The sequence below is a fragment of the Lontra canadensis genome, unplaced genomic scaffold, assembly GCF_010015895.1.
Source record: "Lontra canadensis isolate GAN:19392208 unplaced genomic scaffold, GSC_riverotter_1.0 scaffold8, whole genome shotgun sequence".
Classification (NCBI taxonomy): Eukaryota; Metazoa; Chordata; class Mammalia; order Carnivora; family Mustelidae; genus Lontra; species Lontra canadensis.
In genome coordinates this window covers 13,555,296-13,571,484 of record NW_022631002.1, presented here as the reverse complement: position 1 = coordinate 13,571,484, position 16,189 = coordinate 13,555,296, and the positions used below count along the sequence as shown (strand labels likewise).

The 16,189-nt window shown below is 43.3% G+C and overlaps 1 protein-coding gene across 2 annotated transcripts in view; it reads left to right on the top strand.

The window, feature by feature from the left end:
* Positions 1 to 10,650, top strand: part of PHLPP2 (PH domain and leucine rich repeat protein phosphatase 2) — a 71,215-nt gene extending 60,565 nt beyond the window's left edge. For both annotated transcript variants that reach the window (XM_032854018.1, XM_032854017.1), the window contains 6 exons: positions 2,144 to 2,306; positions 2,515 to 2,645; positions 3,282 to 3,392; positions 4,197 to 4,391; positions 6,113 to 6,344; positions 8,933 to 10,650. In XM_032854018.1, the coding sequence (XP_032709909.1) occupies positions 2,144 to 2,306; positions 2,515 to 2,645; positions 3,282 to 3,392; positions 4,197 to 4,391; positions 6,113 to 6,344; positions 8,933 to 10,087 (1,987 nt within the window). In that variant the 3' untranslated portion in view covers positions 10,088 to 10,650. The remainder of the gene's footprint in view (positions 1 to 2,143; positions 2,307 to 2,514; positions 2,646 to 3,281; positions 3,393 to 4,196; positions 4,392 to 6,112; positions 6,345 to 8,932) is intronic.
* The last annotated feature ends 5,539 nt before the right edge of the window (positions 10,651 to 16,189 follow it).

Genomic DNA, 16,189 nt, shown 5'->3' with positions numbered 1-16,189 from the left:
TGGCTTCCTAAAAGAATTTGAACAATGGCTTTTTAAGTGAAGGCAGAATCTTGGGGCACCTGGGTGGCTCAGTCGGTTGAGCATCTTCCTTCAGCTCGGGTCATGATCTTGGAGTCCTAGGATCAAGCCTCACGTCCCTAAGCAGGGAGTCTGGTTCTCTGTCTCTCTCTCTCTCTCAAATAAATAAAATCTTAAAAAAAAAAAAAGTGAAGGCAGAATCTTAATTTCAGCATGTGAGAGGTCTCTCGAAATCCTATCAGATTAATTCCACTGGCCTCAGATACGTTCCTGTAAAGTGGAAACAACAGACCATTGACAAGTCATACTGGTTTTTGAAGCTTTTGGGAGATAGTGGATGGAATGCTCTGAAGCTGATGAATTCCTCTTAATCTGATGACATTCTTATTGGACACATTAAAAGCAGGCTGATACAGAACTTAAAATACCTCAAAGGTTACGAAAATAGGTTAGAACATAAAAAGTAATAGAAGATTACACAAAATTAGAGTATTCTGAATACAGAGAATAAAACTAAATGGAATTTAGGAGCAGTGTATTAAAGAAAATGTTCTACACTGAATCATAAACCCACTAACAAGTCATCTCCTGAGCAGTGTTTAATTACACAGGCGTAGTCCAAATCTTCTGTTTCTTTTGGACTTCTTTTTCAGAATCTAGTGTAGCTCTGGGTGCTCAGTAAGAGGCTGGCTAAAATAGGAATGCTACATTATTATTTACAAATTAGATCTAAGCAGGGAGTAGTATAAAAGAAAAGCATGAGATTTGGACAGGAGAACATTTTAAAAATGTTAATTTGTTAATTTTAAAATGTTAAATTGTTAAGTTAAAAAAAGGCAAATTATTAAACATATATAACATTTTTTACTTTGAAAAATATAGTTTACTGCATTAAAAAAGACAAGAAAGAATACCCTCCACCAGATTGTTATGAGAGATTATCTCTGGTAGTAGGATTAAAAGATTTTTTTCTGTTTATCTCTACTTTTCAGTTTTTTTTCAATGAGTATGCATTACTATTATAGTAGGAAAGAAAACAATTTGAATTTACTGAACTTATTCGAAAGTATCTATGAATTTTCTAGCAATAGAAATTACTTATGATACATGGAAAGGGCAGGAGATAAATTTTATGTAAGACAAATATGCAAATGAAAATTCTGCATATGCATCTCATTTAGCAGAAACAGTAATTTCAGATTGGTGGTATTATTGTTTTATTTTCTAAACTTCCTCTTCACCTTATAGGACTTTATTTTTATAATTTTTTAATTAATAAATTATAAACAGAGCAGTTTGTAATAATTTAGGTAAAGATGTTAGGCTGTCTGGAGATACTTTGCATGCTGTGTAAAAGTTTTGCTGAGGGGCACCTGGGTGGCTCAGTCGGTTAAGCCTCTGCCTCTGGCTCAGGTCATGATCTCAGGGTCCTGGGATCAAGCCCCGAATCAGGCTCTCTGCTCAGCGGGGAGCCTGCTTCCTCCTCTCTCTCTGCCTGCCTCTCTGCTTACTTGTGATCTCTGCCTGTCAAATAAATAAATAAAATCTTAAAAAAAAAAAAAAAAAAGCTTTGTTTAGGCCCGCAGAACAGTGAGTCACTCACATCATAGTCCCTGGCACGTCGCTCGCTGCGTGCAGAGCGAGCCCTCCTGAGATGTCTACTGAAGGTGGATTATGTGACGCACAGGTAGCTGTAGAGACTTAGCCCTGAAAGGAATCTTAGCGATGATTTAGTACAACTTGTTCATTTCACAGCTGAGGATGTTGATGCCCGCTGACATTAGATCGTGTGGTATTTTGCAGCTAGTTAGCAACGGCCAAGCTAGTCCCATGGTAATCCACTCACACAAGCCAGCACGGATTCAACCTCTTCCCCGTAAGTCAGATAACGGAAAGATGTTCATACCCACCAGATCTAAGAGCTGTAAGAGAAGCAAGGGAAGCTTCTGGCCTTGGAACCCAGTGAGACAGATGAGGCTGAGATTTAGGGAGCTGTCCCCTTTGCTGGCCTCTGGCTGTTTCATTCTGAGCAGCCTTCTGGCAGCGGACCAGGCCGCCGCTGTCACACCGGCTTGGTGGCGGCCCCCTGTGAATGCAGTGTGCTCTATGGTTGTTTCTTTTTCAGCAAACTAAATAAATTGGAGCAGTTGGAGGAACTGAACCTAAGTGGCAACAAGCTTAAAACCATCCCCACGACCATAGCCAACTGCAAAAGGCTTCACACCCTTGTGGCGCACTCCAACAACATCAGTATTTTCCCAGAGATACTGCAGTTGCCTCAGATCCAGGTACTTTTCTGTGACGGAGCAGTGTCCTGCTGGGGAAACGGCAGGTCACTCTCATAGAGGAGAAGAAAGTGGCAGTTTGGGATCACAACAAATTTAATCGATTCCTGGGAAGAAATTATTTCCTTTGAGGATATGGTAGGGGACTTTTAGGGATCTAAGAATTCAGTCTGTGATGTATTTTCTTTTGATTTCCCCATTTTCCTCTCAGTTTGTAGACCTAAGTTGCAATGACTTGACAGAAATCCTGATTCCCGAGGCTCTGCCTGCTACTTTACAAGACCTTGACCTGACTGGAAATACGAATCTGGTTCTGGAACACAAGACGCTGGACACATTTAGGTAGGAAAAATTTTGAAATTGAATCCACACGTGCTTTTAATTCCGTCAGCCATGCCGGTGATCTCCTATAGAAGTCGGTAGGGATCTTGATTCATTAAAGGAAATAGAATGAATTAGGCCATAGAGCCCCTCTATTCTTTTACTTAATTCAGTTATGGGTAGATATTCTATCCAGTAGATAGCCCATTTATATCGGAACTCAGCGTCATGGGTACTGCTCAGCCACACGCTGAATATCTGTACATAGACATTTTAGGTGGCTTGGATTACACTGCATTACATCATCTAAGAGACGATGCAACCTCACTCATTGTACCAAGCCCCAAGCCTTCATTGTATCAGAATATTTAAGTAGACAGTTGGCTAAGGCTTGGAAATCTTTGGATGTGCTTGGTTTTTCATTGAAATGAACAGTACCCATCGCCACAATATTTGGCTGCTGTATCTTCCTCCAACCCTTTTTCTTTCTCCTCCTCCTTAGCCTGTGGGTCAGCACACTACTTTCCTCGTTCTCTCTGGAGATGAGTCTTGGTCTGTCAGTAAATTATTTTATAAAAACACATGTTCTTTGGGGATAGTTTTTGTGAAACACAGAAGCCTATGTGGTCTCATCTTCCCTTCGTGCACTTTCCACAGCCATATCACCACCTTGAAAATTGACCAGAAACCTTTGCCAACCACCGATGCTACACTTACATCAACCTTCTGGAGCCATGGACTGGCTGAGATGGCAGGGCAGAGAAATAAGTGAGTATCTTGGCCATGGAGAAAAATTAAAAAGGCAGCCCCTGACATCTGATCTGGGGCTGAAAGCTGGGCCAAGTTGATTCCTGTGGGACATAAACACATCATAGAATGCCGGCATGAGAGAAGATCCCTCTGGGAGCATGGTGCAGTGAGACAAAACCAAGATGAACTCACAGTCCACAAAATACCGAACATCCCCTCTCATGGCTAAAACGGTGACTGCTACTCTCTCCTCACGCTAATCTTCTTTCCGTATAGATCAGATTCTCTGAGATACCCAGCCATAGAACGACCCCACTTTCCGACAGCACCTAATCTTGGTTTACTTCATCAGACCTTTTCCAAAATGACCCAGCGAAAGCCCAAACCCTCTCGTGGCTTTTTTCCAGCACACCTTTACCTGTTCACCCCAGAGTTCCGTGGTGGGCATTGTTCCTTGCTGCGAGGCGTAATAAGCCTAGTTTGCTCCGCCATAGTTGTGTTCCTGGGGGTCTCTGGCTGAAGGATGTTGACCATACTAGTCCTTAATCACTACTAAAGGAAAATGTTGACTCTTCCCAGCCTTCGGCAGCACCGCAAAGCGAGTATGTACTGCCCATGAGTGTGGCTGAATTCCCCCGTTTCTTATGACATCAGGTCTTTCAGGTGCTACTAATTACCTCATACTTTTTTCACGTGTAGATTAGAATTTACTACTGTTTTTTTCCACCCGCAGTTCATATTTTTCAAAGAAGGGTACCTGGAGAAGAATCCTTTTTACCATAACTTGCTTTGATGGTGGTTTTTCTCCTGTTTGTGTTACAGGCTGTGTGTCTCTGCCCTGGCTGTGGATAACTTTGCAGAGGGGGTGGGCGCTGTATACGGCATGTTTGACGGGGACCGGAACGAGGAGCTCCCTCGCCTGCTCCAGTGCACCATGGCGGACGTGCTTTTGGAAGAAGTACAGCAGTCAACAAATGACACGGTGTTCATGGCTAACACCTTCTTGGTATCTCACAGGTAAGCAGGTGGGTTGAATAATCCCTAACTCGGTTCTACTTTTGGAACGTAAATCTCACTAAGCCAGAAGGTCAGGGTCTAAATTTATAGGTACAGGATCAAGGTCTCACCTTGATCCTTCTGCTACAACTATTCTCTGGACCAGCATGGAGAAATGTGGGGCCTTTGGTCCTTTGTTTATTTATTTAAAGATTTTTATTTTAGAGAAAGAGTACGAGCATGGGGAGGGGCAGAGGGAGATGAAGAAGCAGATCCCCTGCTGAGTGTGGAGCCACACACAATGTGGGGTTCCATCCCAGGGCCCTGAGATCACAACCTGACCTGAAGGCTGATGCTTTTCTGACTGAGCCACCCAGGAGCCCGAGGACATTGGTCCTTTGAAGAGCCTGGGGAGCCATTTGTTTTCCCTGTTGAACCCAGAGGCTGCTGAGGATCTGGAAAATCCAGAAATCGTGTGTAGAAGGTTGATTGTGTATAAGTGCATTTGTACATTTGGGTGGTGTGTAAGCTTTTGTAAGATTCTTCACAGACTCAGTGACCTACAAAAAGTTAATGAGCACTGATCAGATTTGTGTGTTTAGAATACTTCTTATTGGGGATTTACCCATTAATCAGCCACTTAAGGGCAAAAACTATATAACCAAACTATTGAAAATCTCTTAGTAGCTAATACAGCCTCGTGTACATCAGGTGGGCTGTGGGAAGGCCGTGCACAAATGAGAGTTATAACCTTGTTCCATCCAGGTTGAGATGGAATAGCCTGGAGCCCAAGCTGGTATTACCTCTCATTATAACACAAAGCAAAGATGTCTATTTTTCAGTAATGGACTTGAGCTAGGAACTTGGCAAAGGAGGGAGTTTGGGAAAGAGAACTCAGTTTATGAAGCACCCCCAAGAGCCAGGCAGAAGACCAGTCTGTCTTTCTCATTCCATATCTTTAACTTTCCAAACAAGCCAAAGAAATGGGTATTTTCTCAGAAAAATTTCCCAGAGAAATATCTCGCTATGGATCTGCAGTGAGCAAATGACAGAGCTGGAATTTGCAACCGGATCCTTCTCAAAGTGTCTGCTTTGTGCTTAGCATTGGTGCCAGGTGCGAGGGGATGGATGCCATGTGTCCGGGACATAGAGGAGGGAGAGTGGTCCTTCTTTGGAGGACCTCACAGCCTAAGTGAGTGGTTCTCAAAGTGGTGTACTAGGAGCAGCACCCTCAGCACCACTAGGAACTTGTTAGAACAGCAGATTACTGGGCCAGCCCCTTACCCACTGCATCAGAAACTCTGGGGAGGGAGCCCAGCCATCTGTTCTAATGAGCCTGCCAGGTGACTTCTGATGGGCTGAAGTTGAAAGTGACCGAATGAAAAAACAGTCTATGATCAGACACAAGCAGAAGCTGTAGACAAAGATGTAGCTTCACTGGCTCCCCCACCCTCACCCTGTTTGTAAAATCTCTTTTCTCAGTCAGCTGTGCGTGGAAGGTGTGTCCTGTAGTTAAGAGTCTGCCTTCAGGTGACCACCGGGCAGCTGGCTCTTAGTCATGTGGCAGAGAAACGAGGAACACGTGGACACAAAGGACTGCTTCTTACTTGGACAACTTCATTTTCTTTCTTTCTTTCTTCCTTCCTTCCTTCCTTCCCTCCCTCCCTCCCTCCCTCCCTCCCTCCCTCCCTCCTTCCTTCCTTCCTTTCTTTCTTTCTTTCTTTCTTTTTTTTCCTCAATAGGAAATTGGGAATGGCTGGCCAGAAGCTGGGCTCCTCCGCTCTCCTTTGTTACATCCGCCCTGACACTGCCGACCCAACAAGTAGTTTTAGCCTGACTGTAGCCAACGTTGGCACGTGCCAAGCGGTCCTGTGCCGCAGTGGGAAGCCAGTGCCCCTCTCGAAAGTCTTCAGCCTGGAGCAGGACCCAGAGGAGGCTCAAAGGGTGAAGGACCAGAAAGCCATCATAACAGAGGTGAGTCTCACTCTCTACCAGTTGCTTCTGCTTCCTAAATCTACTGAATGCTGTTCTGCATACAGGCAGTGAAGGTCCATTTTCTTCCCATCAAGCCTGGTAAATTGTATCCAATCCAGATAATAGTACTAGAAGACAATCTAATGAATAGTTAATGACTAACAAAAAGAAAAGACAAATTAGAAATGAAAAGTCCTAATTTGTGATCCTTCAGCTGATAGCTAGCACGTAAACTGAATGCAGATGTCTCCCTTGGTTAATTTCCAACTCCTCTGGTTTGTTATTCCAAATAGAAGAAGAAAAAATTCTGCAGTTTGACATCACTGTTCTGAAGTGCAAAGTCTTAAGATATTGTTATTGTTTATATTGTGTCTAGCTTAGTATGCTCTGGTGGTTTGGTTTTGCTTTTTAATAATGAAGCATCAGTATCTCTACTGTTTTATAGCTTGTTTCCTTTTCTAGTAATTAGCATCACATTTTTGCTTTCAAAGAGACTTTAGTAATTGCATGTGAACACTGTTTACTGCAAAAGTGGAATTCTGCTCAGATGCTTTGCCCATTTTTAATTGTTTCTTTGTTGTTGAGTTTTAAGAATTCTTTGTGTATTTTGGGTACAAGTCCTTATCAACATTGCACATACTTTCTCCCAGTCTGTGTCTGTCTTTTCAGTCTTTTTTTTTTTTTTTTTTTTAAATTTACTTGACACAGGCAGAGATCACAAGTAGGCAGAGCAGCAGGCAGAGAGAGAGGAGGAAGCAGGCTCCCTGCTAAGCAGAGCCCGATGCAGGGCTCGATCCCAGGACTCTGGGATCATCACCTGAGCAGAAGGCAGAGGCTTTAACCCACTGAGCCACCCAGGCGCTCCTCTTTTCACTCTTTTAATGGTGTTGTTTGCAAAGCAGAAGTTTTAGTATGAATTTTTTTAAATTAAAAAAAATTTTTTTCTTAATAAGTAGGCTCCACACACAATGTGGAGCTTGAACTCATGACCCTAAGATCAAGAGTCAAATGCTCTACTGGCTGAGCCAGCCAGGCACATCCCAAGAAGTTTTTAGTTGAGAATGAAGTCCTACTTACCTTTCTTTTCTTTCATGGGTTCATGCTTTTTGTGTTTACAAATTCATTGCCAAACTCAAGGTCACCTAGATTTTCTTCTGTGTTATCTTCTAGAAGTTTCATGTTTTAATCTAGGTGGATCTGGTTTTAATTAATTTCTGTGACAGATGTAAGCTCAGTGTCTAGAGTCCTTTCTGCTTTTTGCATGCGGATGCCCAGCTGTTGCGGCCGTATTCATTGACCAGAAAGTCCTTTCTCCATTGAAGTGCCTTTGCTCCTTCGGCAGCGATCAATGGACCATGTGTGTGTGGGTCCATTTCTGGGCTATCTGTTCTGTCAGAATTCTGTGTAAGGATTACCCAGAGGAGATTCCACCCAAAGAACACAAAACCATAAAAAGGGCCATTACAGTGTGGGTTGATATTAAGGAGATTCTGGTAGACCAAGGCATTAGTCTCAGGAAGGTCTTTCAGTCAAAACAAAGGCAAGATAAAAGATAACTTTGTGTTTGAATAATCTCTTTTTCCAGGATTTAGATAATGTTTTGGTTTTTCTTGGGGCGCCAGAGGCAGGCAGGAATTATTCTTAAAGTGTCAGTTTAACCACAGGCATTTATTGTTTGCTGAGCACTTGACTCTTGTTTTATTTACTTTTCACAATAATCCCCATGAAAGAAGTGCTTTTATTTCCATTTTACAGATGAGGAAAATAAAATTTAGAGTTTGTGACAGATTCTGGTAAATGAGACAGCCAAGATTTTTACCCAGAGAATGACCACAGCTCTGAAACAAATATATTGATGACTTTTTAGAGGTTTTGTTTGATTTTATCTTAAAAAGAAATCAGTACAAAGTATTTGGCAGATGACCATTCCCAACCTGCAAAAGAGGATTATTCCTTTTCCTCTAAGTTTAGAATTATATCCGTTGTGACTTGATCTACTATTCATTCCGGGTACAGGCCTTACAGATGAGGTAAATTATGCCATGGAATTCAGACTTGACTTTTCTAGGCTAAATAGCTTTAGAGGTCATTTAATGCTTGCACTACAAAGATTCTCTTAGCCGTTTAATATCTAACTGAATCTTTTCTGTCCCAGCTGTGCCTTTAATGTGAAATCATTTTTAGTGACACACCTCTGTGAGGATACTGGTGATGGAGGGTTAATACCAGCCCTGCTTATTGTTCTTCTAACAGCTGTTTCTCTGTTTAAGGACATGCTGAGGCCTGTACTTCTATGAGAGCCAGTATCTTTTGAGATGGAGGTGCTAAACTTTTCGCCACTTAATTTTAATTGGTTTTAACTCCAGTCCTGTGAACTATTTGGTATAATAACCACATGATACTTTGTCCTTTAAGAATTCTGTACATTCATTTTTGTAAGTCCACTTAAATTATAGAGATCTGAGGAAAAACCATACCTGTCTGTTCTCTTTTACTGTAGAGCACTAGGCATTGTGATCTAGAAAGATAAGAAATTGTGTGTCATTGTTGCTTGTTACTCAGAATTTTGCATTCTGCTTGTCTCCTAGGACAACAAAGTGAACGGGGTAACATGCTGTACCCGGATGCTGGGCTGTACATACCTCTACCCTTGGATCCTCCCTAAACCCCACATATCTGCCACTCCACTTACCATTCAAGATGAGTTGCTGATTCTGGGAAACAAAGCATTGTGGGAACACCTGTCATATACAGAAGCTGTCGACGCAGTACGCCACGTGCAGGACCCATTAGCAGCTGCCAAGAAGCTGTGCACGTTAGCCCAGAGCTATGGTTGTCAGGACAATGTGGGGGCGATGGTGGTTTATTTGAACATTGGAGAGGAAGGGTGCACGTGTGAAATGAATGGGCTCACTCTCCCAGGTCCTGTGGGATTTGCTTCAACCACTGTCCTCAAGGACCCCCCCAAGCCAACCACTCCTTCCTCCAGCAGTGGCATTGCCTCCGAGTTTGGCAGCGAGATGTCCACCTCAGAGGTGAGCAGTGAGGTGGGGTCCACCGCTTCCGACGAACACAACACTGTCGGGCTGGATGCTGGCTTGCTTCCAAGGCCGGAGAGGCGCTGCAGCCTCCACCCAACACCCACCTCCGCGCTCTTTCAGCGCCAGCCTTCTTGTGCGACTTTCTCAAGTAACCAGTCTGACAATGGCCTGGACAGTGATGACGACCAGCCTGTCGAAGGTGTCATAACAAATGGCAGCAAAGTGGAAGTAGAAGTAGATATCCACTGCTGTAGGGGAAGGGATCTCGAGAACTCTCCCACTCTTAGAGAGAATTCTCCTACCCCGTGTCCTGAGGAACGTGCTAGAGGATCGTTTTTTGGGATCCGAAGACAGAACAGTGTGAATAGTGGCATACTTCTGCCAGGGAGCAAGGACAGGATGGAGTTACAGAAGTCCCCCTCCACTTCCTGTCTCTACGGAAAGAAGCTCTCGAATGGCTCGATCGTGCCCCTAGAAGATAGCCTGAACCTCATCGAAGTGGCCACAGAAGCACCCAGGAAGAAGACTGGCTACTTCGCTGCCCCGACTCAGCTGGAGCCGGAGGATCAGTTTGTTGTACCTCGTGACCTGGAGGAGGAAGTCAAAGAGCAAATGAAGCAACACCAGGAAAGCAGGCCCGAGCCTGAGCCCCACGACGAGGATCGGACCGAGCTCCCAGAGGAGTTTGACACGGCCCTGTAACCCTCCCCCGGGAGCCGGAGCGTTGGGCCAGGCTGCGCAGTGTCCGGGTAGGGATCCTACCAGAGGCCCGGTGCCTTTGCTTTCCTAAACCGTAGCCGAGGGGAAGAACTTGGAGCCAAACGTGGTAAGAGCTATCAGGGTCTTGCTCCGGGATAAGCTAATAAACACCATCAGTGTTAAGTTTCACATTTAACCTGCATTGGAATTCCCAGAGTTACTGGGAAGAAAGCCGATGTGGTTCTGTATCAGTCCTACCACCTGCCATTAACCCTTTCTCTCCTAGGATAATTTGAGAATTTGCCTGCCTGGGCAGGAAAGGGACTTTCTCTGTGGAGGAAATAACTGAAGATTGATTCTCTTTACTAATTGCTGCTGATGGATCTCTGTGACAGAGAAATCACCTTCTATCTCAACTTAACTGATGGGATGTGATGTGACTAGTCACATGGCTTTTCATTCTTCTCTACGAGAATACAGCCTTTCGAAATGATGTTTATTGGAAATGTAGAACCAATCAAACCGATAATTTATGTATGTAATGTAATGAGAGCACTTTTCATTGACTGTGAACTTTTTATTTTTGAATCTGCACTCGAGCCAATCTTCTTAGAGGCAGCCCGGCACCTTTGTCTGTAGACAGAATGATCATCAGGTGTTGGAGCATTCTGTGAGGGTACTAAGAAGGGCCCTGGGCAATCTTCGAACTGTTGGAGGGCAGGCTGGGAAAGCTCCTGGGAAACTTGGGGGAGTAGGATCTTTGGGGATGAAGATGGGGAAGGAAAGAGAATTAAGGCTGCTTCCCCGTCAGTCAGAAAAGAGATTTAATTCCTTGACACATGTGACATCTGCCAGGAATTGCCCGGGAGATCACAAGAGAAGTATTTGGGGACTGGCCTCTTCCCACAACGTGTGATGGAGTTGGCAGCCAGCCTCCTCACATGTAGGGCCAAGGCTGATGCTGCTTGCCTCCAGGTAACCTTGAGTGTAGCAGGTGACTCTGCACAGACTGAGGCTGAATGAGAGCAGACGGATGGACGGAGCTCATGGGTTAAGACATGGTCCTTCTCTTACTCTAGAGCAGAGGGATCGTTTCCTAAAGTGTCAGAAATGAGTTCACATCTTTAATGTTGAACAGCGTACGCTTCTGAAAACTGCTTATCCACCTCACATGATTTCGGAGTACGAGGCTCAATTAATAGGAGGAGGAAGGAGGACTGAATTAAGAAAATCCTAAGCTTACAGAAAACCTGGTTTACTGTATTTTTGCACATTCCACATAACCCTAGCAAAATGCAGTCCTTCCATATTTCTGTTTTGTTGCCTTTTCCATTAGAAGACTTAATTAGGAAACTAATTCCTACTTATTCCTATAAAATTTTGACATCGCTTGATTTCACCCGATGGGGAATGTGCTTTGAATTTTTAGAATACTTTAACAATTAAAAAGAAAATAGTGTAGAATCATGAATTTGCTTTATGAGAAACAAAATGTTAAAGATAGGGTTGAGATATATATAGATCTGGCTATCCATCTATTTATATCTTTGAGGGAGTTTTTGAAGTTTTTGTTAAAGCAATAGTAGAAAACCAGATGACCTGTCCACAAATGGTTATGTGTCCTCATCTTCTCAGAGGCCCCACATCCGTGAGAGAGAGAGAGAGAGAGAGAGAGAGTGTGTGTGTGTGTGTGTGTGTGTGAGTGGGGTTCACTCTTGGGGGGTTCCATACCACTCCAGTGGCTTTCTGAAGTTCCCCTCAAGAATCTTGAGTTTTAGTCCCCATATTGTCAGAAAAACTTGACTTCTCTGTATCAAACTACTGGTCAGAACTCAGGTCTTAATTTGAAGTAGGGAAAATAATGATTCATGCAAAGTTTAGATGCTGTTAGAAAAGGGGGAACGAATTGTGTGTTGCTGCCCTATTTTTATATGGGGAAATGGGTGGGGGGTGAAGGAGAAATGAAAGTGAAGAAAAAGCCCAAAATAATAGTGATGGGTGATGTGAAACATCTTGCTACCCGGACAGCAGAATCTTTGAGTTACAAAACACTGATGCTGTCTGTCTGCAGAAGAAAGTTAACTTTGGGAATATACCACTTTCATAGAATAGCTTCTTAACAATAGTTCTTTATCTCTGTGAACCGTTTTCTTGTCTTTGTTTCCCACCCTACTTATTGGAGCTACCATGAAACCCAGTTCTGAAATGACTTTACCCAAAGTAAATGTATTTACTTTTTTGTCAGGAGAACTCTAAAATTCCATATATTCTTTTTACATGGTAGATTTATTTTTAGGAAACACTAGGTTGCATTGAAAACCTTTCATACAGGCTTTCATATCATTAGTACCAAACTACTCTTTTCTGTGACTTCCTTTCATTCATTTCCCTCTATAATTGCTCTGTATTAAAATAGAGGGTAAGAAGGCCATAGTCTGTTACCAAAAATAGATTAGAGAACTCTTGACCTATGAGGTCATTTATCTTTGTGTGATCTGATTAGGTTGTCACATGGTGAAATCCAGGAATCTGTCTCCAGGTGAATGTAATCTACTGCCCAGGACTTTACCCAGAGGATGTTTTCCCCAGGTGGGCAGAGTACCATTGATCTCTAGCCCAGAGATTCTGGCCTCTGGGTGATTCTCAGGTCTCTGTGTGTACCTCCCATTTAATAGAGAACTGTAAGAGGATTTGTGAAAGGGTATCACTCCTGCTTCTGGGAGCAGTTCAGGAGTCCCGTGGAAGAAAGAAAAATCCATGAGTCTTGGCAGCCATGGTATTCTTATTTTTATCCTAATGGGTTGGAAATTCATTTTTTGAACATTTGAATGCCACTATGTCATTACGAGTCTACCGTAGAGTCATTGAGTTGGCACTCCTCATGCAAGTGAGGGCGTTATTATACTACTGTAGAGTGTATGTGTGCAATAAGCTGATGAATTCATTCCTTGGTGTACGGAAGAGCCAACACAAGAGCTTGGTAATCCCTGGGTGCTATTACAGTTGCTTGTAGCGAGTGCTATCTTCCGGGAGACGGAGCCGGTTAGGCGTATCTACTGAATCTCAAACGTTGCTCTTCTTCCCACGTAGACCTTCAGCAAAAGCAGGTACTTGGAAGCCACAGGCTCACCTTCTCTATCTACTCAATAATTATTAATGAAGAGACCTCCATAAGGGAGCATTTGGCTATTACCGATAAATGTACCAATTATTAAATAATTAGCCTCCAAGCCATTCAGTGATGCCCGCAGCATCACTAGAGAACTGTGTCGCGTCCCTTTTTACTTCCCTCCGGGCGGGGCCTTTTCAGACCCCCCCCAGTCATGGAGGCGAGTTCATCTTTCTCTCCAGTTCGTGACGTTTGCCCCGTCGTTGGGTAAGCACTTCCTAGATTGAGAAAAGCAGCTACGGTAAATCCTGCTATTTCCTTCATTTGGTGATCATTCAGTCACGCGGAAGCTCCTCGTATTCTGAATTTTACGCACCTCTCCCAGATGCTCTAGGGTTTTCTCTCACTGTTGCCAGTGGATGTCATCCAGACAGTGAGTTCATATCTTACGGTTTTGTGCAATCGTTGTTGTATTGTAGTCCTAAGACTCATAATAGTGTATTTTTGATATTTTTGAAATGTGTTAAATTTTTTAATTCAATAATACGAGCCAGAGCATGTTGCAGCAAATCTATTGTTTGTAAAAAATAACAATAACAGTGATAATAAATAAAATAAAATGGAATATCTTTTTCATGGCTTTGTTTTAAAATGGAATACCTGTTATTTTATAAATACTTTATTTTGGCATGACACTGTAATTTTCTCTAACTTGTATATAGAATCAGTTTATTAACCAAAAGCATCTTTAGGATTTTTCTTGCCTCCCCCGCATTTATTTATTTATTTATTTATTGCTTTAGAGGAAGATAACAAATGAAACCACATTCCATGACACTATGGAGCAATGAGTTAAGGCAAGAATAAATATTTTCGCTCACCTCTTAAGCTGAAACAGCAATAAAGATTTTTTTATGTTAAGAAACATTCTGACTTGACTTATATGTTTAAATAAATCCCAAAGACCAGAAACAGTCCTTATTTGCATGCAGGCTGTTAGCTGACTAGAAGAAACCCAGTTATAAGTAACTGATATCTCCCAAATCATAGAGCTGGTGATGACACAGAAGGGCCAGTTGGATAACCTAGCCGTCGCATTTGTCCTAAGGTGAGGGTTTGGTGTAAGAACCTTAGCTGTAGGAGTGTGCTTTGACTCACAAAATACTTAAAATCCAGTTCAGCCTCTAAATTATCTCCTCACCACCCTCCCTCCCCCACTGGTTGTCCTCCATAATCTCTGGACTTCCGAGCAAGATTAGGTTTCTCTAATAAAAGCCAAGTTGAAGTCATTTTGCAGGTTTATCCTCCTCATCTGGCAGAATGAACATTTTGAAACCCTGGTGTGTCAGATGTTCATTGAGCTCCTTCAACGTGCAGGGCTCAGGGCCACCATCTGTATGCTCCAGTGCCTCAGCTCTCTGAGACACTCCCCTCCCTACTCCAGGGAGAAGTCAACAACAGAAGTCAAGTCCTCTGAATGTGTTCTCTGCTTCCTCTGTTAGCCCCTGGTACACACAAGAGTATGTTAGTCTCTCAGAACATGTTCTGAATGTATTGGGTAAGTTTTGTCTCTGCTACCTAAAAGATTTGACTAGGGCCACCTGGGTGGCTCAGTTGGTGGTGAGGCATCCACCTCTTGATTTCGGCTCAGATGGTGATCTCAGGGTCATGAGATCAAGCCCCACATCAGGCTCCACGCTGGGTGTGGAACCTACTTAAGATTCTCCGTCCCTCTCTTAAAGAAAAAGATTTGACATTAGGCAAGTTACGTAACCTAAGACTGTTTTCCTCACCTGCTAAAAATGGAAATAACCCCATCTCTCCCAGAGTAACTTATGAGCTTGAACAAGACCGTGCAAATGCTGCCTTAGCCCAGTACCAGGCCTGGCTTATGATGAGCAGTCAACAAAACGTCAGCTGTCAGGTAAGCCACTTAAACCTTCTCGAACCTTCATCTCCTCATCCCTACCAAGTGAACAATAAATCCTGACTTGCCTATCAGACAAGAGTAGTAAATAAGGCTAGGTTTGCTCCAGCTTTTGAACATGATGAAACTGCACAGGTGGAAGGTTATGAGTGCAGTGACGGATGGACTCCGATCCCTCAGGAGGAGGGGACTCTCCGGGGCAGTAGCGAAGCCACCCGGGGCACAGTGCTGGAGTCTGGATAGGCCAGAGTCCCCGTCTGATCAAGAGTAAGACCCAGACGTGGGTAAAGCTCTCACAGGGACATGTCTTGGGGAAGAACGCTAGGTTTGGGGGGCGGGGCAGGAATCTTCTTTTCTGGGGGGTGTGTGAGGAAGGAGCGAGTTCTTTTGACTTTTGACTTTTGCTGCTGTTAAACATCCTACTAGCTGGCGAAAACGGGGCTCTGGCCCATGGCCTCAAGGCTGAGGGTGACAGGGAAGCAACTTTCTGTGGCACCGCGTTTGTACGTTAACCTAAGAATGTGGATGCTCAGTTGATTATTTTCCTCCAAGCTTTACTTCTGCATAGAAGGAGAATGAGATATTTTCCCATTTCTGTATGAGGTTTAGTTTTGATCTTTCAGCTTGGATCGGTTCTATAAGAAGTAACTGTTGAAGGGACTTGAGAGGAGAGGAAAAGGAGTATGTCCCAGGGAGGACAGCAGCTGGAAGGTGGGGAGGAGGAAAAGGAAGTTTCTCCCAACAGCCATTTTGGTATATGTGGAAAGAGGCTCATGTTTGCTGGTTTCTTACTCACTAGAAATTAAAGAATCGGAAATTGATGTCAGAATTGCATTGTGGAAATAAATTGTTTTTAGAAGTGTACTAAAAATTAATTTATAAATAGCTTAACCTCATTTATAGTATGAAAGTAAAACTGTGATGTTACAGAAAAAAAGGACTAGCTGTTGAGCAGCAAGAGGGCAATTAGGGAAAAACTTAATGATAAGGGCGTGTGTATTTCGAGGTGCGTCTGACATGAACTGAAAGTCTGAGGCCGGTCGTAAAGTATAAGAACAGCCATAAAACT